Source organism: Cherax quadricarinatus, chromosome 61 (assembly GCF_038502225.1).
Source record: "Cherax quadricarinatus isolate ZL_2023a chromosome 61, ASM3850222v1, whole genome shotgun sequence".
NCBI lineage: Eukaryota > Metazoa > Arthropoda > Malacostraca > Decapoda > Parastacidae > Cherax > Cherax quadricarinatus.
The window spans coordinates 72,085-97,585 of NC_091352.1; the positions used below are offsets into that span (position 1 = coordinate 72,085).

The 25,501-nt window shown below is 40.2% G+C and overlaps 2 protein-coding genes across 15 annotated transcripts in view; one reads left to right on the plus strand and one right to left on the minus strand.

The window, feature by feature from the left end:
* The window catches only part of LOC138854487 (small integral membrane protein 12-A), a 60,987-nt gene that overhangs the window by 12,398 nt on the left and 23,088 nt on the right, over positions 1–25,501 (plus strand). The window contains exon 4 of one of the 8 annotated variants that reach the window (XM_070098077.1): positions 19,800–20,424. The exons of 5 other annotated variants lie outside the window; for them this stretch is intronic. The gene's annotated coding sequence lies outside the window, so the exon portion shown is untranslated. Of the gene's footprint in view, positions 1–8,213; positions 10,106–10,906; positions 13,051–19,799; positions 20,425–25,501 lie in introns of those variants that run through there. 2 more of the 8 variants (XM_070098076.1, XM_070098074.1) reach the window with 2 other exon arrangements.
* LOC128699528 (calpain-A) overlaps positions 10,400–25,501 on the minus strand; it is a 116,172-nt gene continuing 101,070 nt past the window's right edge. For 5 of the 7 annotated variants that reach the window (XM_070098070.1, XM_070098069.1, XM_070098068.1 and 2 more), the window contains exons 10-15: positions 19,967–20,002; positions 14,290–14,462; positions 13,625–13,802; positions 13,048–13,159; positions 10,900–11,018; positions 10,400–10,621 (exon numbers count right to left, since the gene is read on the minus strand). In XM_070098070.1, the coding sequence (XP_069954171.1) occupies positions 10,400–10,621; positions 10,900–11,018; positions 13,048–13,159; positions 13,625–13,802; positions 14,290–14,462; positions 19,967–20,002 (840 nt within the window). The remainder of the gene's footprint in view (positions 10,622–10,899; positions 11,019–13,047; positions 13,160–13,624; positions 13,803–14,289; positions 14,463–19,966; positions 20,003–25,501) is intronic. The other 2 variants (XM_070098071.1, XR_011393682.1) reach the window with 2 other exon arrangements.

Consider the following 25,501-nt stretch of genomic DNA (forward strand, 5'->3'; position numbering starts at 1 on the left):
GCTCCAAAGAAAGCTTTTAGTGCCAGCCCTTTGGTACAGAATGTGAGAAACACACATAATTTAAGAAAAAGTTTGTAGAAAAATACGAAAGTGGTGGTGGTAGAGTGGTAGCAATTGTGATAGTGGTAGAAGGTGGTAGTGATGGTGGTAGAGGGTGGTAGTGGTTGTGATGGTGGTAGAGGGTGCCTCCTTCAGTGATTCAGCGATTCTACTAACTCCTCCAATGTTGCTGGAGTTATATAGGGCTACAGAAAACACCGCTGCCTCAGCTGCTGCTTCACCACCATTATGGACGGCTTATGCTCACAGTGGTCCTTATACACCCAACAACAAAAACAGAACACCTCTTGTGATATTCATAATGACTTATTTTATTCATTCTAGAGTATATTCCATGTTTCTGTGTTGTTAATATTGTTTATTATGTCCTATTAGTTGAATTGTGATAGATAAATAAACCATAGAGTTGATATTAGTGTCATATTCTCCAACAATAACTCGCCTCCCCTCCCTCTGCCCCGTCTGCCATACACCAACAAGAGTCTTCAATAAAGGTAAGTGTGATGCTAAATGTTCATTTATACATTTTGTTAGTGCTTTACATTTATTTGACATTCTTTTCGGCATGTAAATCTATATTTAAGCTAGGGAAGTGACCCCTGAAGTAACCTAGAGTCCTTATGGAGGGGGATTCCCCTTCCAAACAATAACCTCTCTTCCCTCTTTCCTCCTCCCTGTCTTCTATTCATCAACAACAACCTTCAATGAAGGCAGCTGTCATGTTGAATGTTCATTCTTTTGTGCATGTAATCTATCTTTAACCCTTTGAGGGTTTCTGCTGTACTAGGCTTACACGCAGGGTTTTTTGACGTACTAGTACGCATAAATTCTAGCGCTGTCAAATCTCACAGGAAAAGGCTGATAGGCCTAGATGTGAGAGAATGGATCTGTGTGGTGGGTGTGCGCAGTAGGAAAAAAATCTGGGACCCAGTGGTGCATTGTGGGAATGCCATCATAGTACACAATGTCCACCATGCCTGGTGGTAAGAAGTTCCTCACTCCTCGGCGAATTGGGACACTTTTGTTCTCCAGTGACAGCTCTAATACAGATGGAAGTGACAGTGAAGATGAGTTTCAAGGTTCTGGTGAGGTTTTGACCGAAACTAATGACCATAATATAGGTAATAGTGAGGAAAACCCAAACAACCCACAGCCTTCCACCTTTGGTGCTGGGCCATCTTGTTCACGTTCAGTTGTACAAGAATCAAAGAGGAAACTCCTATTTTCCCAAATCCCAGACTCAGATGTGAGGATTGGTGATGATAGTGATAGTTATTATGAACTACAAGCTCTTCAAACTTGTTCCAAGAATGGAGGAGGAGGAGGAAGAAGAAGAAGAATACGTAATAATAACAATAATACATAATAATAATAATACATAATAATAATAATAATACATAATAATAATATGTAATAATAAATGTTCACCCATGACAGTAACAAAATAAGGGGAGATAACATCTGATATGAGTTGACGTTTGATGAGCGTAAATGAGGGTGGAGCTGATAAGAAAAGATTAGATGAACATCGCCCTCCCTTTGTTTTTGCTGGTACACTAACATTTCTGTCTGTCTATTTGTCTGTCTGTCAAGCTCCCTGTCTATCTGTCTATCCGTCTAGCTCTCTGTCTCAGAGAGCCACAAGACTGCGTCATCAGGTTTACTCACATCTTCAAGCAGAGTAAAGCACTTTGTCTGGATTTCTTGCGTTATCCTAGGTAATTTATACTATGTATACTTGTATTTGTGTGTACCTGTGAGACAGAGATAGACAGACAGATAGAAAGAGAGAGACAGATTGAAAGAGATAGAATGAGGGAGAAAGATAATTAGATAGAATGGAGGGGAAGCAGCATCCCTACCCCATTGCTTTGACAGGGGGAGGGGGAGTGAGTAATGAGACAATATGTCATTTTGACAGCTGCCGACTCATGGTAATTTACACTATGGAGGAGGAGGGGGAGGAAGAGGAAGAGTAGGAGGAAGAGTAGGGGGAAGAGGAGGAAGAGGAAGAAGAGGAGGAGGAAGAAGAAGAGGAGGAGGAGTAAGAAGAGGAAGAGGAAGATGAAGAAGAGGAGGAAGAAGAGTAGGGGGAAGAGGAAGAGGAGAAGGATGAGGAAGAGGAGGAGGAGGAGGAGGAAGAGGAAGAAGAAGAAGATGTAATAATATTTTTCCCTTGAAGCAAGAAAAAAAAAAGCCCACCCCATGACAGTAACAAGATAAGGGGAGATAACATCTGATAAGAGCTGACCTTTGATAAGCGTAAACGAGGGTGGAGCTGATAAGGAAAGATTAGATGAACATCGCCCTCCCTTTGTTTTTACTGGTACACTAACATTTCTGTCTGTCAAGCTCCCTGTCTATCTGTCTAGCTCTCTGTCTCAGAGAGCCACAAGACTGCGTCAGTCATCACGTTTACTCACATCTTCAAGCAGAGTAAAGCACTTTGTCTGGATTTCTTGGGTTATCCTAGGTAATTTATACTATGTATACTTGTATTTGTGTGTACCTGTGAGACAGAGATAGACAGACAGATAGAAAGAGAGAGACAGATTGAAAGAGATAGAATGAGGGAGGAATTTAAAACTTCATTGTGTATGAAAACATGTTTCAGAGAGTTCCACAAGCTGCAGAACTTCTAGGAATATATCCAGTGACTGTACAGGAGGGCCCCACTTATACGGCGGGTTAGGTTCCAGGCTACCGCCGTAAAGCGGAAACCGCCGTAAAGTGGAACACCCTTTTTTTCCACTTACAAATGCATACAAACACTAGATAACAAGTTTACACTAACATATATTATGTTAGCAATAGAACCAGGCATCAAAAAACAATAAAAAAGTACAATACACACATAGTGCACTCATTACTTACCTTAAAATATTTATAGTCTTAATCTAGGGTGAGACAAGTAGTATTTATTGTAAGAAATCAAGTGTGGTATGTATGGTAGTCAGCCAGGCTACCATACCAGGCCACCCCACCCACACATACTATTCTATGATATTTAAGCATCCCAGAGCGATAAAATGTATATACAGTTCACTCATTACTTACCTTAAAATATAGGGTGAGATGAGTAGTATTTATTGTAAAAAATCAAGTGTGGTATGTATGGTAGTCAGCCAGGCTACCATACCAGGCCAACCCACCCACACACACTATTCTATGATATTTAAGCATCCCAGAGCGATAAAATGTATATACAGTTCACTCATTACTTACCTTAAAATATAGGGTGAGATGAGTAGTATTTATTGTAAAAAATCAAGTGTGGTATGTATGGTAGTCAGCCAGGCTACCATACCAGAGAGAAAGAATGAGTGCATGAGAGAGGACAGGCGCAGAGTTATGTAAACAAACCAGGCGAAGGTAAGTTTTGTAAACAGTGTACACGTCTGGTTTGTGTACAAGTTACATTGTGTACAGGTTGTCTCTACATTGATACGGTAGAATAAATAAAGAAGAACACTCCCATTCTCATGTAACATCATTTTGAGAAGAAATGATGCTCTGAGTGAAGGCAATGGAAGTAAGTCACTGACTTTTAAAAAGGGTTATCCTAGGTTCTCTACACATATGTTGTTATGTATTTATGTTATGTATCGTGTTTATTATATAATTTTGAAAAAAATATCACGGATGGATTAATGAAAATGTGTATATTAACGTAATATACAACATTTAATGATACACCGAGCTCAGACAGCGTAAACAAACAAACTGAACAGGTTGTGGACGATCACTCGGTCAGGCGAAATAGACGGTATTAATACGTGTCCAGTTTTAGTTCATTCATGTACATTTGTAAGAGTTTGTGAAACTTTTACCTTATAATATTTTTATTATTATTATAATAATTAAATCACGAAACAAATACTCTTACACTGTGTACAAGTTAGTACAGAATTATAGCTATAAAGTGAAGGCATACGAAAGGAATATTTTTCTACAGTTATCCCTAGTAACAGGTGACGGGCTAGAGAAAACGTAATTCTTCCGACACTTCTACAAACCGTTTGGTAAACATCTCATATATATTTGTATAAATTTTTATACTGTGGGTGCATGTATCATGTTTGTGTGTTACATAATGTGTTTCTTATATAATTTTGAAGAAAATATCATAGATTAAGGGAAATGTCTGTAGTATTAACGTAATATGCGACATTAATGCGCCCAAGAGATTATTATTATTATTATTATTATTATTATTATTATTATTATTATTATTATTATTATTATTATTATTATTATTATTATTATTATTATTATTGCATCAAGAGTAGAGAGACTTAGTGATTTTAATGTGTACCTACATGCCAGCACAGTGTATAAGTTTATTTAGGTACAGGTGTACACAAGTTTAATTATCAAGTACAATACATATAAAATATACAATAACTTTAAAACACTTGAAATTTTGGAAAGTTTCCAGACATAATAAGGAGATGTGCTCAGGGAGAATGTAAACAAACTCGGTGGGCCGCTGTGACCGTATTAGAAAGACAGGCGGGGGGAGCCGTATAGCGAGTTTTGGTCATAATTTGAAATGTCTGTATTAGCGGAACGCCGTAAAGTGAAATGCCGTAAAGCGGGGCCCTGCTGTATATTGGTATATATATTATAGAACAATAGTAATAAAAAATTTTTTGTATTTGTTTTTGTAAACAAGTTTTGTAAACAATATATTGATAATTATGTTTGTGTGCTTATTGTGTTGTATACAACGAGTATATATACGTACACTGCACCTTACTTTGGTCTCACAGGCCACATAAGTTATGTGAAAAAATAAAATAGTGAAAAAAAAACAACAAACCTTCAAATACAAGTAAACCAAAGTTTACCGGTGAGCGGCAGTCGCCGCTGTTGCCATATGGGGCTCATTTTCTGCAAACTTCACGCCTCCCTGCCTCCATATCTCCGTAAGTATTGATGGTAAAAATTTTTTGTTTATCCTATAATGTTTAGAAAAAAATATTTTTTCATAAGAAAAAATAGTTTTTTTTTTTTTTTTTGAAATTTGGCCGACCCTGAGAACAAGTCTCTGAGAGGGCCTGTGGAGCCTCAAAGGGTTAAGGTAGAAAAAAATTTTTTTGTTGATACTTCTGGGTATCTGGAATGAATTAATTGGATTTACATTATTTCTCATGGGGAAAATGGATTCGTAAATCGTCAATTTTGATAATAGTCACACTCTTTTGAATGGATTAATTACGAAAAATGAGGGTCCACTGTACTTGTGTACCTGTACCTAAATAAACTTACTGTGCTGGCATGCAGGTACATGTTAAAATCACTAAGAATGTCTTATTAGTCTTGAAGATGCCATATTAATGATACGAATAATAATAAGCACTCTGAAGTGTGTTAAATATCATATATTACGTTAATATAAACATTTTCATCAGGCCATCTATGATATTTTTTTCAAAATTATATAATAAATATGCTAAGTAACATATAAACATGATAAATACACCTAAAGTAAAATAAAGTAACATAAATGAGATGTTTTTCCAGTCTTGTTAGGGCGTTGGAAAGAATAATGTTTTCTCTAGTTGAACACAAAAAATGTGTACACAATAGTATTACTAATGCCGGGAGCAAGGGGCTAGTAACCCCTTCTCCTGTATATACAGTGGACCCCCGCATAACGATATTAATCCGTTCATGAGAGCTCATTGTTATGCGAAATTATTGTTATGCGAATGAATTTTTCCCATAAGAAATAATGGAAATCAAATTAATCCGTGCAAGACACCCCAAAGTATGAAAAAAAAACATTTTTACCACATGAAATATTAATTTTAATACACATAAACTGAAAAAGGCATGCACAATTGCATGACACTTACCTTTATTGAAGATCTGGTGATGATTGATGGGATGGGAGGAGGAGAGAGTCTTAATGTTTAGAAGGGGAATCCCCTTCCATTAAGACTTGAGGTGTCAAAGTCCTTTTTTGGGGTTACTTCCCTTCTTTTAATGCCACTAGGACCAGCTTCAGAGTCACTGGACTTCTGTCGCACAATGTATCTGTCCATAGTGGCCTGTACCTCTCGTTCCTTTATGACTTCCCTAAAGTATTTCACAACATTGTCAGTGTAATAGTCACCAGCACGGCTTGCAATAGCTGTGTGAGGGTGATTTTCATCCATAAAGGTTTGCACTTTCAGACACATTGCACAGATTTCCTTAATCTTTGTAGTAGGCAACTTCTTCAATTTCTCTCTCCCCTCCTCCGAACCAGTTTCCTCAGGTCTGGCCTCTTGCTGTTGAAGTTGATCTAGCAGCTCATCAGTGGCTAGTTCTTCATTGTCCTCCTCCACCAACTCTTCCACATCATCCCCACTAACCTCCAACCCCAAGGACTTTCCCAATGCCACAATGGATTCCTCAACTGGCATACTCCTCTCAGGGTTAGCCTGAAACCCTTCAAAATCCCTTTGGTCTACACATTCTGGCCACAGTTTCTTCCAAGCAGAGTTCAAGGTCCTCTTAGTCACTCCCTCCCAAGCCTTACCTATAAGGTTTACACAATTGAGGATATTAAAGTGATCTCTCCAAAACTCTCTTAGAGTCAGTTGAGTTTCTGAGGTCACTACAAAGCACCTTTCAAACAGAGCTTTTGCGTACAGTTTTTTGAAGTTTGCAATAACCTGCTGGTCCATGGGCTGCAGGAGAGGAGTGGTATTGGGAGGCAAAAACTTCACCTTAATGAACCTCATGTCCCCATAAAGTCGCTCTGCCACGTCTGTAGGATGACCAGGGGCATTGTCTAACACCAAGAGGCACTTAAGGTCTAATTTCTTTTCAGTTAGGTAATCTTTCACATTGGGGGCAAATGCATGGTGTAACCAGTCATAGAAAAAGTCCCTAGTGACCCATGCCTTACTGTTTGCCCTCCACAGCACACACAAATTAGCCTTGAGGATATTCTTTTGTCTGAACGCTCTGGGAGTTTCTGAGTGATACACTAATCACCAGTAGCATTGGAACACATCAACAGAGTAAGCCTGTCTTTCATAGGCTTATGTCCTGGGAGTGCCTTTTCCTCCTGAGTAATGTAGGTCCTGCTTGGCATTTTCTTCCAAAACAGGCCTGTTTCATCACAATTAAACACTTGTTCAGGTTTCAGTCCTTCACTTTCTATGTACTCCTTGAATTCCTGCACATATTTTTCAGCTGCTTTGTGGTCCGAACTGGCAGCCTCACCATGCCTTATCACACTATGTATGCCACTACGCTTCTTAAATCTCTCAAACCAACCTTTGCTGGCCTTAAATTCACTCACATCATCACTAGTTGCAGGCATTTTTTTAATTAAATCCTGATGCAACTTCCTAGCCTTTTCACTTATGATCACTTGAGAGATGCTATCTCCTGCTATCTGTTTTTCATTTATCCACACCAATAAGAGTCTCTCAACATCTTCCATCACTTGCGATCTCTGTTTCGAAAACACAGTTGAACCTTTGGCAAGAACAGCTTCCTTGATTGCCTTTTCGTTGCCCACAATAGTAGCGATGGTTGACTGGCTGACAACCTGGCCAGCTCGGAGACACGCACTCCACTTTCATACTTATCAATGATCTCTTTCTTCATCTCTATAGTAATTCTCACCCTTATTCCTGTAGGGTTGGCACTAGAAGCTTTCTTGGGGCCCATGGTCACTTATTTTGCAGATAAAATCACCAAAAACACTGTAATAATACGAAATGTTTCGATTGTATGCTTGGATGTTACCACGGAGGCTGGCTGGTAAACAATGCCACTGGCGGAACATGTGAGGCTGGCTAAGGCCGCACATTAGACGCGTCTCGGACGAACAGCGTTGAGCAGGTTTTTTAACGGTATGCGAGGCAAAATCTTAGCGATAAAATGTATCGGTATGCGGATTTAACGTTATGTAAGGTCAACGGTATGCGGGGGTCCACTGTATTACTAAATTTGAAAGGAGAAACTTTCGTTTTTCCTTTTGGGCCACCCCGCCTCGGTGGGATACGGCCGGTGTGTTGAAAGAAAGAAAGAATAGTATTACTGGGGGTAACTGTAGAAAATTATTCCTTTTGTATTCCTTTTAAAAATGGTGTGTTACATGAGAATGAGAGTGTTGCTCTTTACTTATTCTACTTTTATGGTTTAAGATTCACAGACATGGGAATGAATGTGTATCAACCAGATGCATTCGTCTGTATGACCCTTGCCAAGGTATGGCCCCATCATCTTGCGAACAACATCACCGGAAATGCCCAACATACGCCTGGCATCATCGAGTGTATTTCTCCACGTAGACAATTACATCCAACACTATGTAGTCTCACAGTCACACAGCAAAAAGTTTTATACCAAAGTGATTATGTTTGCTTGGTATATATTGTTGGAATGACAGTCATCCCTTGAACAGAATCAAGGACTTGTAGGCAACAACATTCTTGAATAGATAAATGTAGGCACTGAATTTTTGCTTCAGATACATGAACACTTCATGGATTTTGTATAGTAGGTCATTTCTATTGGGCCTATTCCTGTCTGAGAAGTGCAACATTCATAGCAACAGCATGAATCTGTTGCAGGGAAGGTCACAGAAGACTGGAGTACTGAGGAAGTAGTCCATGGACCAGTACTGTGCTATATTGTACTTACACATATAAGGCATAAGCATGACAGTGCCAAGGAATAAATACATTTCGGCCACAATCGTATCTTTCCACCTGTGTGGCTATGATGATTCTAATTATATAATGGTAATAGTTGTTCATCTGGTTGATGATCAGGTTCATTTTGGGCTTGTCAGAACTCTCGTGATGGGACATTCTTGGAGGCTGCCACTTCCACTGGCATCAAAATTGAAAGGATGTGGCATGAATGTTGTACTTTCTGTCCAGTTCCATTCATGGTCTGATAGTGCAGGGTGAACCTGTGGCATCGGGTGTGGGGGAGCAGGAGGAGGGACAGGAGTAGAGGCAGCACATGGTTGACAGGGGTGCCAGGCAGTCCTCTGCCCACCTACTTTGCCATGTTGCCCAGTCATCATGCCACCCACCACCTCCTCCTCCATCCTGCACATTCCCCTTCATGATCAATATCACTGTTAGTGGCCGGGGTTTTCGATCATGACCTCCCATGACCCTCAGGGATTACATATGGCACACTGACTGAATATAGGCACTGGCACATATAGGTGTGCTTCACTGGGGAATAATGTATATTGCTGTCACTTGAAGAGTCCTCTAAGGGCATAAAATATATCTCATCATCACTTATAGCACTTTCACTATCATCACCAAAATAGAGAAAATTATAATTTCTGCTTGCATGGTTGCCTCTTTAATAATACCAGAGGTGCTGGGCTGAGGGTCTGGTGTGGCCACACTGGCCACCCTAGAGGTGCTTGGCTGAGGGTGTGGTGTGGCCACACTAGCCACCCCCAGAGGTGATGAGCTGAGGGTCATTTAGATTTTCATCCATATTTGCATTAATTCCACAGCTGTCTCGGATCCACTAAACTTGGGTTCTATATCACTTTCCTTGAATAAGAGAGTGGTAATATGACAAGGCATGAGTGAATCTAGGGGGTTTGCCATGATGATGACCCAAGTTGATGCCGAAACTAACTGGTGCTACCATGCGGTACCACAGGGTCTCCAATTTTTTCATACTATGCAGAGTGCATAGACCCATTCTCTCATGTCAAGGCCTCTTAGGTCGATCACGCTCAATTTAAAGGCAGGAAAAATAAAACTTCTACATTTGGAGTGCTAGCGGTAAGAACATTTTTATTATTATTATAATCAAGGGGGAGCGCTAAATCCGTAGGATTTAGCACTCCCCCTTGATGTAGGATGTAGCACCTGTGGGGGAGATGTGGAAGGTATTCAGGCTTAATTCAGGGAACTGGAGCACAGATCCAATTCCCCAGATTAAGAGCCCCTCACCAGGTAAGGGGTTAAAACTATTTGTGTGGTTCATAGCCTCCACAAGTTTATCTTAGGAATTGATAAAGTTTATGCCTCAGTACATTTTGTGTAGCTTTTATTCAGGTCCATGACATACACAGTTTATAATTATTATATTCAAACACACATGAGTCATATGGTATTAATGAGGTCTAAGGCTTCTGTAAATTTGTACAAGTAATATTTGTCTAAATTCTCCACAAAAATAATAAGCAATATTAATACCAAAGGCTTCAAGTTAATTGTAAGTTACCATTTAATGATTTCCAACACTTTCACAGTTTTATTCTAAGTATTTTTTAAGTCAAAGGCCTTTAAATTTCATGCTCAATTTTTACATGTATGACCTCCACTAATGGAAGCCAAGTGAGACATTAGGTAATCTTCTTAAGTTGGAATGCCTTTGGGGAATATACCCTGACCATGAAGTGTCCTGGACAGTCTGGGAGAAAGGTGGCAGGAATAATGACATAGTGGCCAGGTTCAAGTTCCATGCGGGCCAGCACTTCTCGAAAGTTTATGTAGGTACCAGAGGTGCCTTCCTCATAGCTGTGGCAGAAGTGGGCAGGTGACAGACGGCACTTTGGATGCTGAGTCTGCCAATAACACCAAGATTTACTGATCAGGGTTGTTAGCTACACTTGTAATCATTTCTGAAATTGCAAGAGTTCATCAGTGCCCACTATTTGCCCACTCTCAGTATCCATTAGTTATTTCCCAGGAACTGTATGCTGAGCCTATTTCAAACCCATTATCTACCATTCACTTAACAGTGTAGAAACCACCATACATTCATGTCTCATCAATTTACTGCTAACTCATCCTATAGAATTCATCATTTCTCAGTTCCCTATTATTAAGGCTTTTTACTTACCTTGTAGATGACAAAGCCAATCTGGAGCATCTTAACAGAGGTGTGCCTATGTGAGCGTCTGTGCTCTTGCATCAGACCCACCAGTATGCTGCACCTTCCCTCCCCACTCTCCTCTGTGTCTGTGGAAGAATCAGGGATACCACTGCACTTTCCTTACCAGTTTGTATTTGCAGAGGTCAAGTTTTATACCTGATATTACTTTTTAAGCTTCTATGACAGGAATTACTGGTTTTTGGTTATTTAAGCCCCATCATTATTTCAAACTGTGTTTCGAGTTTGCTTCTGCCATTCCCATATCTGGTTCATTTAATTTTTTACTACCCTGAAACAGAAAAAGTGCTCCCTAACATCCCTGCAACTCCTATATATTTTATAATGTGTCACTTTGCTCCTAGTCTATGCCTTTTCAATAGTACAGTAATTCCCAATCCACTCTCATTTCCTTCAGATTTTTTAAAATGTTCTCAAAGGAGACATCTCCACTGACCTAGCCTCCTCACTGCATCATTTAACCCTTAAACTGTCCAAATGTAGATCTATGTGCTCCAAATGTAGATCTACTTTTTTTTTTACATGCTCTTAAATGTAAAAAAAATAAGGTCAGAGCACTATGCACATGAACATAGATCTACATTTGGGCAGTTTAAGGATTTAAGTCCATTCCTCACACAAAAATTTTTTTGGTCCATTATTTTTTTTATTTTTAACATTATTATTATCAAAACTAAGTGCTAAATCTACCAGGGGCATACAGTGCTTATCTTTAGTGAAGGAGTGGAAACATCGGATGCGTTTCCTTGCACTGGTTGTCTATAGACGTTCACCCATCAGTAAACTGGATACCTTGGTGTTAGTCGACTCGTGTGAGTTGCATCCTGGGACAAAACTGACCTAATTTGCCTGAAATGCTCTGCTTAACAAGGGGCTTTCTATATAGTAGTATGTCATTGATGTCAGCTAGGCCTGTATACCTTGTACATGTATTTGTAGTAAATAATTATTATTATATTATCCTGCTGCAACCCAAGGAAACAACAAAAAGTGCAGGAATTTTAGTAAATTTAACTTCAATAATAGACAAATAACCCACACAGGAGAGAGAGGAGCTTACGATGACATATTGGTCCAAGTCGGACCGAAACATCATTATAAGCTCCTTTCTCCTATGTGCAGGTAATTTGTGTTTTGTTCAAGTAATGGTATTGTGCTTTTTTTCTTCTTTAACTTCAATAATGGAGGTACTGATTGTGGCAGTGTGAAATTGTAGTTGGAAGAAAAATGTATCAGATGAAGAAACTTCAAAAGGAACAAAAAAAGTAATTTAAAAAATTGGAAACCTATATACATTTTATTGTATGCAAAATTTAGCTGCTACTTGGAGGTATATATACTGAGGACAACTAAATAATAAAAAATCTGAAATAATAGCATTACTTATGTATAGCAGTTCAATCAATAACAGAAGACTCAAGTGTTTTTGTTAACTGTCCTAACTGAATAATGGATATTAATACAAATTTTAGACACTGAAAAAGAAATTGACACCCTGCCTATGTACTGCCAGAGCATTACTCTTGCAGTGCCGTCTGAAAAAATAATGCAAAATACAGTGACCCCTCGATTTAACTGACTAATGGGAAATGGGGTGTCAAAGCCAGTTTTCAGTTACAGCTGAATTCCTAGAACAGTTTCCATGATTTTAGCAGTAATGAACAGTTTTCGGATTTAACAAGACTAAGTTGTTAAATCCAGGATTGTCTTTTTTTTTTTTTTTTTTTTTTAAATACTTGCCATCTCCCATTGAGGTAGGTTGACCTGAAACAGAACACTTTCACCATTGCTCACTCCATCACTATCTTGCCAGAAGCACACCAACAGTACATATCAAATGCCCCTCCAAACTGCAATATCCCCACCCTTCCTTCAGCATGCAGGCACTGTACTTCCCACCTCCAGGACTCAAGTCTGGCTAACTGGGTTTCCTGAATCCCTTCGTAAATGTTACCTTGTTCACACACTAGCAGTGTGTCATGTCTAAAAAACAAGCTTAACAACTTAATAGAATGAGAAAGAGGGAAGAAAGTTTAGAATAAACTTGATGAAAAGCAGTGGTGCTGTAAGCAGAGTTAACATGGGCTAGTGATTCACCTGGGTCAGTAATGGTCAGCAGGTACTGTGGGTTGGTTGCAAATTTGTCAAAGTCATTCCTGCTGCCTCCAGCGCTCACACCAACCACCCACTCACCCTTGATGGCCTGAACCTGTTGGGTAGTTAGTGCTAGTTGAGTGGCTTTGCATGGCTCCCTCCACCACAACCCTCTGTCTTGCCTACTTTACTCCATTAAAACTTTCTCCACTACTCAAGAGGTTTCTTGATATTGGTGAGGGATTCTTGAATCAAGGAATTAGATTTCTCCCTCTCCTTGGACTGAAGTTGACTGCCTCCTATTTCTCCAGGCAATATATGACTACTACAGGTTTAGTCCCTCCCCTAAATAATAATAATAATTATAATAAACTCACCTGCCCTTCTCACTACACCTTCTCTCTCCCTCACCTGCCTCCTCACCATACTCTCCTTTCTACATTGCACACCACACCATTCCTCATCACATATGCTCCCTGAATTGGTTTCCTCATCACAACTCTCTCCCCAGTGTCACTCCACCACTACAACACTGTCCCTTGCCTAGTTCCCTTCACTCACCTGGCTCCCTCAAACTCACCTGACCAATGCGGTCCACTGTACCATTGTGATCGAAGTCAGGACCAATGGTACAAACAGAGACTTCCTCAAACTGATTACACCAGTCTTGGTAGCTCATCCAGAACTCTCCGTCCTCCTGCTGGGTCCGTCCCAATTTACTCAGTTGTGACACTGACACCCCATCCCACTTGTCATCACTGTAGGGGGAGGGTATAATGAGAAATTTTTGGTGCTTGTGGGGGAGGGAAAAGTTAAAGAGGTGTGCTAGTGGGGTGTGAAGAGGGAAGAAGTGGTTAATGGGGTATGGAGAGGAAAGGAGGAGGTTAGTGGGGGTGCAGAGAGAGGTTAGTTGGTGTGGAACAGCATTACCGAGGCATGGAAAGTGTTAGTGGGTTATGGGAAGTAGTTAATGGGAGACAGGAAAGTTCTAGTAAGATGTGGGGAAGGAGTTAGTGGAGTGTAAAGAAGAGGTAGTTAGTGGAGTGGGCTGTGAGGGGGAAGGAGGTATTGAGGGTGGGAGGGAGGCATTAGTGGGATAAGAAGAGGAAAGAGTTAATGGAGGGAGAGGGGTTATAGAGGGGGAGAGTGGGTAAGTGGGGTGTGGGGAGGCAGGGGTTATTGAGGAGGAAGGGTAGGCAAAAGGGGTGTAGTCAGGCTAACCTACTCACATGTCAGCCCACTCACCTGTCACACCAGTCACCATTCCACTCGGCGCCACTGGCCCAAGGGTTCCTCACACGGACAAGCCTCACGATACCCAGCTTCTCGTGTATAACACTGGCCACGCCAGAGACCGTATAGGCATGACCCTCCACCAGTCCATTTTCATCAGTCTTGTATGCCAGACGCCAGTCTCCCTATGGTGCAGCAGGCAATGTTATGCTTGTGTGGCCAGGACCTGGTGTCTAGGTGCAGCTACAGTATTAAAAGATTGGGATACAGTGGGCTTCCTTCATACTGTACTCGCCTATTTATGGTTGTAGGGGTCTCGTCTCATCTCCTAGCCCTGCATATGTTGGCTGTTGCTGGTTTTACTCTCTACTGGTTGCAAGCCTTTTTTTTTTTTTAACACACTGGTTGTCTCCCACCAAGAAAGTGAGCCCTCCCCCCAAAAACAAAAAAACACTCTATCACCGTCTTGTCAGAAGCACACTGGCATTGCAGCGCAGATGCCCCTCCAAACTGCAGTAACCCCACCCATCCTTCAGAGTGCATGCACTGTACTTTCCACCTCCAGGACTCGAGTCTAGCTTATCAATTTCCTTAAATTCATTCATAAATGTTACCTTGCTCATGCCCAACACAATTCAGGCCATAAAAACCACTTGTCTCCATTCACTATCTAACAAGCTCACACACTTCTGTTGGATATCCAAGCCTCTTGCATACAAAACCACCTTTACCCCCTACCTCCACCCTCTTAGGACAAACCATACCCCTGCCTTCCTTCCAACTCAGATTTATGTACCCTCGAAGTCATCCTGTTTTGCTCTGTCCTCTCCTAATGTCCAAATGATCTCAATAACCCATCCTCAGACCTCTGGATAACATTTTTAGTAACCCTTCATCTCCTTCTAATCTCCATACTACTAATTCTTTGTGTGATACACCACAGATTGCCCTCAGGCATGACATCTCACTACCTCCAGCCTCCTCCTCACTGCAACATTTAAAACCTACACTGCACATCTACATAAGAGTGCTAGTACCACTATACTCTGATGCATTTCCCTTTTGCTTCCATGGATAACATTGTCTTCACAGATTCCTCAGTACACCATCCACCATTTTTCCCCTCATCAATTCTATGGTTCACCTTGTCTTTCATAGACCTGTCTACTGTCAAGTATACTCCCAAATATCTGAACACATTCACTTCCTCCATACTCATTCCTTCCAACCTAATATCCCATCTTTCATTACCTAAATATTTTATTACTCTCATCACCATGTTCCTTCTTATGTTCACTTTTAATTTCCTTCATTTACATACACTCTCAGATTTACCCATCAACCTTTGCAACCTCTCTTCAGAATTTCTGAAAAGCAAAGTCATCACCCAGAACCAACCATGACAACTCCCACTGTATTACTCTATGAAAATGAATGAAAATGCCCTAGCATTCACTTTTTTCAAAACCCTATCAATAAAAATGTACTCAATCGATAGAACAAATGGAGTTCTAAAGATATAGCTATGAGTTTGGTTGACTGAAACAATGGAATTAGCCGAAAATAGGGCTCAAAGTGGGCGAAGTCGTCAATTCGTAAATATCGCCGAGGTTGCTAACTTCGCGAGAGCGTAATTCCGTAAGTTTTCCATCAAATTTCGTTCTTTTGGTGTCATTACCATCAGGAAAAGATTCTCTATCATTTCACGAGACTTTTTTTTTTTTCGAAATTTTTTTGACACCAGGAGACACCTCAGGATTTGGGGTTTCGACAGTCAAGGGGTTAAAGGAGGGGTTTGGGATATTGGCAGTTTGGAGGGATATACAGTGGACCCTCAGCTAACGATGGCATCAGCTAACATTAAATCCAGCTAACGATACATTTTAATGCAAAATTTTTGCCTCAGCTAACGCTAAAAAACTCGCCCAACGCGATTCGTTCGAGACGCGTCCACGTGTGGCCTGAGCACACCTCAGTTGTCCCGTGGGTGCCAGCGTTTACAAGCCAGCCAGTGCAGTCGCATCCACGCATACAATCGGAACATTTAATATCACAGCGTTTTTAGTGATTATACCTGCAAAATAAGTCACCATGGGCCCCAAGAAAGCTTCTAGTGCCAACCGTGCGGTAGAAAAGGTGAAAATTACTATGGAAATGAAGTGGATAAACGAAAAACAGATAGGAGATACCATCTCTCAAGCGATCATATGTAAAAAGGGTGGGAAATATGTACTATCGTACCACGGTCAGCTGCTGCTGCACCATCATCAGCTGTTGCTGCACCACAGTCAGCTGTTGCTGCACCAGTCAGCTGTTGCTGAACCATGGTCAGCTGCTGCTGCACCACCGTCAGCTGTTGCTGCACCAGTCAGCTGTTGCTGAACCACGGTGAGCTTCTGCTGCACCACGGTCAGCTGCTGCTGCACCACCATCAGCTGTTTCTGACCAACATGACTCTTCCCGAACCTGTCCATCCAGCCCTGCCGTCATTGTTTACAAGCCAGGGTGGCCGGTTGCATGCATACATTCGATACATTTTGTATTATTCCATTGTTTATAGTGCTTGTAACTGCTAAATAAGCCACCATGGGCCCAAAGAAAGCTTCTAGTGCCAACCCTGTGGTAAAAAGGGTGAGAAATATGTACTATCGTACCACGGTCAGCTGTTGCTGCACCACAGTCAGCTGTTGCTGCACCAGTCAGCTGTTGCTGAACCACGGTCAGCTGCTGTTGCACCACGGTCAGCTGCTGTTGCACCATGGTCAGCTGCTGCTGCACCACAGTCAGCTGCTGCTACACCACCATCAGCTGTTGCTGCACCACGGTCAGCTGCTGCTACACCACTGTCATCTGTTGCTGCACCACGGTGAGCTGCTGCACCACAGTCAGCTGCTGCTACACCACCATCATCTGTTGCTGCACCACGGTCAGCAGCTGCGGCACCAAAGTCAGCTGTTGCTGCACCATGGTCAGCTGTTGCTGCACCAGTCAGCTGTTGCTGAACCACAGTGAGCTGCTGTTTCACCACAGTCAGCTGCTGCTGCACCACAGTCAGCTGCTGCTGCACCACAGTCAGCTGCTGCTGCACCACAGTCAGTTGCTGCTACACCACCATCATCTGTTGCTGCACCACGGTCAGCTGCTGCTGCACCAAAGTCAGCTGTTGCTGCACCACAGTCAGTTGTTGCTGCACCACGGTCAGCTGTTGCTGCACCATGGTCAGCTGGTCCTAGTGGCATTAAAAGAAGAAGGGAAGTAACCTCAGAAAAGGATGTGCTACCTAAAGTCCTAATGGAAGGGGATTCCCCTTCTAAACATTAATAACTTCCATACTCTCCCCTCCCTCCCATCCCATCAATCATCACCAGATCTTCAATAAAGGTAAGTGTCAGTTTGTGTGTATTAAAATTAATATTTCATGTGGTAAAAAATTTGTTTTTTCATACTTTGTGGTGTCTTGCATGGATTAATTTGATTTCCATTATTTCTTATGGGGAAAATTAATTCAGCTAACGATAATCTCAGCTAACAGTGAGCTTTCAGGAACGAATTAATATCATTAGCTGAGGGTCCACTGTATTGTGTATATATGTATATGCTTCTAAACTGTTGTGTTCTGGGCACCTCTGCAAAAACAGTGATTATGTACGAGTGAGGTGAAAGTGTTGAATGATAATGAAAGTATTTTCTTTTTTGGGATTTTTTTCTTTCTTTTTGGGTCACTGCCTCGAGAGACAGCCAACTTGTTAAAAAAAAAAAAAGTACATGACCGACCCTGGCTGCAATGCCGTACATGTGACTGACCCTCAAAGGGTTAACATGCCTTTTATTAGTGAAGTATGAAAGGACTAGATGTTTCAAATATAAATAGTAAATAAAGACAAAATTTTTTTAGAAGTGTAATCCTGACCCAAACACTTCCCAGTATCAAAGAAATCTATAACTAGAAAAATGTTCATATTGGCAATAATAAAAATCTGCAATTTTTTATTAATAATTTGATTTGAAAATAGAAATACTAACATTAGAAATCTTGTAAAATATGAAATAAAACTAGCCATGCTACTACAATCACCAACAGTTTGACTGGTCAGAGACCAAGTAATAATTAGCAGACAGGGGTATGGAATTTTCATCACTTGTTCCTCTCAAGGAAGGTTCCTTGATGCTGGTGAGGGGCTCTTGATCTAGGGAACTGGATCTGTGCTCCAGTTCCCCAAATTAAGTCTGAATACCTTCCATCCACCCCCACAGGCACTGTATAATCCTACGGGTTTAGTGCTTCCCTCTTGATTATAATAATAATTCATCACTTGTTGAATTGAATGACCTACATTTCATGAAATACAGTACATAACAGACCTGTCATATTTCTACATACGTACTAGCAACTTCATGTACTTCCTACATACGTACTGGCAACTTCATGTACTTCCTACATATGTACTAGCAACTTCATGTACTTCCTACATACGTACTAGCAACTTCATGTACTTCCTACATACGTACTAGCAACTTCATGTACTTCCTATATATGTACTAGCAACTTCATGTACTTCCTACATACGTACTAACAACTTCATGTACTTCCTACATACGTACTAGCAACTTCATGTACTTCCTACATATGTACTAGCAACTTCATGTACTTCCTACATACGTACTAACAACTTCATGTACTTCCTACATATGTACTAGCAACTTCATGTACTTCCTACATACGTACTAACAACTTCATGTACTTCCTACATACGTACTAGCAACTTCATGTACTTCCTACATACATACTAGCAACTTCATGTACTTCCACAAACACATGGGCAACCTCATGTACTTCAACATTCATACTTGCTGGCAGCCTCATTTGTTTCTCTATACAATACATCCTGGCAATATAATGCACTTCTGCATATATGCTAACAAGTACATGCACAGCATTTCATTTGTTAATAACAGATTCATGAGAAGAGTTGTTGCCATATGGTGGTATACATAATGTAGTGATAAAGGTGACAGTAACAGATAAAGCAGACAGGCATTTGCAGTCACAATGGTAAGATGAATCCTCATATGACTATTCTTCTTATGACAAAACTAAACAATGTATACAGTGCCTGCAGTGAAATAAAAAAAAATACATTCAATAGTATATACCAAGGTCCAACAGAGACATTGTAGATCATAACCTATTAACATGGAACACTGAATGAATATTTCTAAACATATAGTATTACTGTGCCTATAGTGTGTTAGCACATGACATCACAAGGTTATGGTCTGCTATACTGCTGATCAGACATGTGCTAGTGATGTGTTAACCTCTCTCATGTCACGAAAAAACAGGCACTACAGGTAAAGGCTGTTATAGACATTACAATTACTGGCTGTTTTTGATACAGTTATAATCTGTTATGGAAACTATACTGTTGTTACAAGCTGGTTTGGAGACAGTGTAAACGGTTATGGAAATAATAGTTATAGTACACTGTTATGAACACTAATTATAAAATTACACGCTACAGTTATAAATCCTCACAAAGGAAGCGAGAAGGGGAAAGGGCAGAAGCATAAAGGAGAGGCTTTTAATGTGTATGAGGAGACTACAAAAGTGGAAGGAAAATAACGCAAGACTTAAGAGAAGGGGAAAGAGCCAAGAGAGATGTTATCAAGCAGCTATGGTATATCTTACGTCTCGAAGCATCACGAACTGCCTGGGGTCGTTCTTCTGTTGTGAGATCAATAAAGTGAATGCATGAGAAAGTCAAAGATGAAACAAGAGTGAAGATTAAAGATTACAACATAGTTACAGTAAGCTAACGTAATAAATCAGCATAAACATTCAGTAACTTCAGTTAATTAATTTAGCATTTATTCTGTGAACTATTATGCAAGATACATTGTTTAAACTAAAAAAAAAAATTAAAACACACTGGTTGTACAAGGACAATTTTTAACATTATTATAGCAGTTAAATTCAGATTTTTTTTGGGGGGGGGGTGGGAGGGGGTGAATTTTAATCTCTCTCTAACATGGTCAGTTAGTTATATTTTAACAATTTGACATTTAATATAAAATTAAAAAAGCTTAATTAATTTCAGAAGTAGGTTGTGTGGATGAAACATTCTCAATAAAATGCAATAAACTGCATACTGTTTCTTATTTACATACTAGAATGTACTCTATCTAGTATTTCATCAGAAGCACCACACTGAGTCTATGGAAGGAAGCTTGTTATCCTGAAAAGTTTCTTAAGGAACCTTAATTAACTGCAAACAAACATAAACTGTCATATTACAAGCCAAAGCAATGTCCAACATGAAGGTATGTGCACTAGGTTTCATTTCAATAATAGGAATGTATAATACTATGGGTTTAGCATTTCCCCCTTGATTATAATAATAATAATAATCAATGATAGGAAGCATATAAGCAACCAGGAAACTGTCCTAAGCACACTAGCCACAGAGAAATGCTTAGAAAAGATGAATACAGAAGCATACACTGTATAAAGCTTATTCCACTGAGAAAAAAATAAAAAAGATCAAACACAAGACATTATGAAAAAATAAAATCAATTGAACTACTAGACCTTAAATGACCCAAGAAAATTAGAAAATCTTTCATTATTATAATCAAAAAAGCGCTAAACCACAAGGGCCATACAGCGCTGAGGAAACCTTTCAAAGGGAAATAAATGAAACAGAGGAAATACTAAATTACTCATATCAGGCAAAATATTTAATGACTGCCATCCAAGACACGAAACAAACAAAAATAATTTCCTAGTATGAAAAATCTAAAGCAAATCACGAACTGCTAACAAAACTGTCCTCCTATGTAGAAGAGGTATGTGCACAGAAATCACAAAGACTACAAATCCTGAAGAACAGCAGTAATCCAAATTTAGTAGTCCAATCATGAAAGTTAAAGATTCAGACAATTATGAACTTGCCACTACAAATTTGCTGGGGATTTATATTCCTAGGTGTTCTGCAAAACAAACTCTGAATAATGCAAAACTGCCTGATACTGACATGGATTGGACTAACTTCTTAAAATAAAATTATAGAATATCAGTGACTGTTGTCCCTAATTTTTGGCATGTCACATTTAAATAATGCAAAAAACCACTGGAGAAACTATGGTGGATTTAGTTCAACCTCACAAAAGAAACAGTAGAGCAATGGCAAGAACATACAGAGCAGTATCACTAACATTATGCATCATTAAAAATGTTTGCTAAAAAAAAAGGGGAGAGGGGAGGGCAATTACCAATTTTATGGAAAGTCACAAACTCCTTAACCCAGAAGAAGCAGAAAGATCTTGCTTTTCACAGCTAGTAGACCATTGTCAAGTGTCTTTTAGCTATTAGAGGAAAATCAGTACAGTATGCAGAAGATACAAGTCGGCTATCTTTTTTGTAAATACAATTGAAAAAGTGCATCTAAAATTTATTAGTATGTGAAAAGGCCTTCATGGTACATGCTGTTGAATTCCAAATGAACTTTTTCAATTTTGAAAAAATTCTGTGTATATAAGAGCTTTATATACATCAGTGCACCAATTTTTCAGACATAATTTAATAAATGTGACAGTGGAGTGGTGCCCCGTGGCCCGGTGGCAAAAGCTCTCGCATCACACGGTGAGGGTCTGGGTTCGATTCCTGGTGAAGGGCTACCCCTTCGCTGGGAATTGACCCTTAAACCAGTTATCTATGTTCACCCATCAGTAAAATGGGTACCTGGGTGTTAGTTGACTGGTGTGGGTTGCATCCTGGAGCAAAACTGACTTAATTTGCCCAAAATTTTCTACATAACAAGGGGCTTTCTATATAGTAGTATGTCATTAATAATAATAATATCTTTATTTACTACAAGTACATGTACAATGTGGCAGATGTTGCAGGTGTATGATATAGGAGGTAGGTTAGTGAAAGCAGTGAAGAGTTTTTACAAGGGTAGTGAGGCTCAGGTTAGAGTATGTAGGAAAGAGGGAGATTATTTCCCAGTAAAAGTGGGCCTTAGACAAGGATGTGTGATGTCACTGTGGTTGTTCAATATATTTATAGATGGAGTTGTAAGAAAAGTGAATGTGAGGGTCTTGGCAAGAGGTGTGGAGTTAAAAGATAAAGAATCAAATACAAAGTGGGAGTTGTGACAGTTGCTTTTTGCTGATGACACTGTGCTTTTGGGAGATTCTGAAGAGAAATTGCAGAGGTTGGTGGATGAATTTGGTAGGGTATGTAAAAGAAGAGAATTAAGAGTGAATATAGGAAAGAGTAAGGTTACGAGGATAAAAAGATTAAGTGACGAAAGATTGGATATCAGATTAGAGGGAGAGGGTATGGAGGAGGTGAATGTATTCAGATATTTGGGAGTGGATGTGTCAGCAGATGGGTCTATGAAAAATAAGGTGAATCATAGAATTGATGAGGGGAAAAGGGTAAGCAGTGCACTTAGGAGTCTGTGGTGACAAAGAACTTTGCCCTTGGAAGCAAAAAGGGGAATGTATGAGAGTATAGTTTTACCAACGCTCTTATATGGATGTGAAGCATGGGTGATGAATGTTACAGTGAGGAGAAGGCTGGAGGCAGTGGAAATGTCATGTCTGAGGACAATGTGTGGTGTGAATATAATTCAATTCAATTCAAGTTTATTCTCTATAAGGGTTACAATGTGGGGTTTACAGGTTTTGGGTATTGTGTGGTTTACATGTTATAAAATACTAATTACAGAGGGGGCCACTAGGACACCTAGCATGGCTAGGCATTTCGAGCAGACTTAGATTAATTCTTAACATTAAATCCTTACAGATTATGGTATTAAGGCTAAGTGACTACATCATAATTTGTGAGTTTAGCAATGTGAATGCTTTTGTTTTGGCACAATACAAGGTGTCTATATTGGAGTATCATAGTTATGATTTATTATTTTAAGATTAAGATTAGTATTTCTGGGTTTATAGTCAGTGGGTGAGTGAGTGTAATAGTGAACCACCAGGTGGTTATCATGTATTTAGTTTTTGGGGTGGATCAGGGAGATAAGATGTTTTCTAACTGTAGTTTTGAAAGTAATGAATGTGTCTGCAGTTCTAGAGTTTTCAGGTAGGGTGTTCCAGATTTTAGGTCCTTTGAAATACATTGAATTTTTGTAAAGGTTTAGTCGAACACGGGGAATGTCATAGAGATGTTTGTGTGTGGTGTTATGCCTGTGGATCCTGTCACAACTATCAAGAAAGCGTTTTAGGTCAAGGTTAATATTGGAATTTAAGGTCCTGTAGATATAGACTGCACAGTAGTAAGTGTGGATGTTCTGAACAGGGAGTAAGTTTAGATCTATGAAGAGTGGGGGGGTGTGTTGCCAGGGATGGGATTTAGTGATTATTCTTACTGCGGCTTTTTGTTGGGTTATTATTGGCTTTAGGTGTGTTGCTGCAGTTGAACCCCAAGCACAGATAGCATAGGTGAGGTATGGATATACTATAAGTGAATGGTATAGTGTGAGAAGGGCAGTTTGCGGTACGTAGTATCGTATTTTAGAGAGGATCCCCACCATTTTGGATACTTTTTTTGTTATGTGTTGGATATGGGTGCTGAAATTTAGGTTGTTGTCGAGGTATAGGCCAAGGAATTTGCCCTCATTATGTCTGGCAATTAGTGTGTTGTCGATCTTAATGTTAAGTTGCACAGCACCTGCTCTGCTACCAAACATAATATAGTAGGTTTTGCCAGTGTTAAGTGTAAGTTTATTGGCTGTAGTTTGGAAGTTAGGACGAGGTGCGGGATTGCCAAAACTGAGGGCTGAGGAAGGGTTGTTGAAGTGGTTCCAACATGTAGAGAGAATGGAATGAAACAGAGGTAGGGGTCGGCCTAGGAAAGGTTGGAGGGAGGGGGTAAAGGAGGTTTTGTGTGCGAGGGGCTTGGATTTCCAGCAAGCATGCGTGAGCGTATTTGATAGGAGTGAATGGAGACAAATGGTTTTTAATACTTGACGTGCTGCTGGAGTGTGAGCAAAGTAACATTTATGAAGGGATTCAGGGAAACCGGCAGGCCGGACTCGAGTCCTGGAGATGGGAAGTACAGTGTCAGCACTCTGAAGGAGGGGTGTTAATGTTGCAGTTATATAAACAGTAGTGTAAAGCACCCCTCTAGCAAGACAGTGATGGAGTGAATGATGAAAGTTTTTCTTTTTTGGGCCACCCTACCTTGGTGGGAATTGGCCGATGTGTTAATGAAACAAAATAAACATGTACAAGGTATACAGGCCTAGCTGACATCAATGACATACTACTATACAGTGGACCCCCACATAGTGACTTTAATCCGTGCAAGAGGGCTCATTGTTATGCGAAATGATCGGTATGCGAATGAATTTTCCCCATAAGAAATAATGGAAATCAAATTAATCCGTGCAAGACACCCAAAAGTATGAAAAAAAATTTTTTACCACATGAAATATACATTTTCCTACACACAGAGAGAAGGATACATGCACAATAGTAGAGTAGTACATGCACAATATATATTGTGCATGTACTACTCTACTAAATGAAGAATAAATGACACTTACCTTTATTGAAGATGCAGCAATGACTGATGAGACACTGTGTCCTGGGAGTGCCTTTTCCTCCTGAGTACTGTAGGTCCTGTTTGGCATTTTCTTCCAGAACAGGCCTTATCACACTGTGTATGCCACTACGATTCTTAAATCTCTCAAACCAACCTTTGCTGGCTTTAAATTCACCAATATGAGCACTAGTTCCAGGCATTTTTCCCTGTTCACCTGGGTGTTAGTCGACTGGTGTGGGTTGCATCCTGGGAGACAAGATTAAGGACCCCAATGGAAATAAGTTAGACAGTCTTCGATGACACTGACGTTTTTGGGTTATCCTGGGTGGCAAATCCTCTGGGGTTAATTGTTTCTTGGTATTCTCAATAAGCCACACCAACAACGGTGCTACAGCAGCAGCAGCAGCAGCTGACAGTGCTACAGCAGCAGCAGACGATGCTACAGCAGCAGCAGACGATGCTACAGCAGCAGCAGACGGTACTACAGCAGCAGCAGCAGCTGACGGTGGTACAGCAGCAGTAGCAGCTGTACCACCAATAGTAGCGATGGTTGATTGGGGTTTATTATACAACCTGGCCAGCTCGGAGACACGCACTCCACTTTCATACTTATCAAAGATCTTTTTCTTCATCTCTATAGTAATTCTCACCCTTATT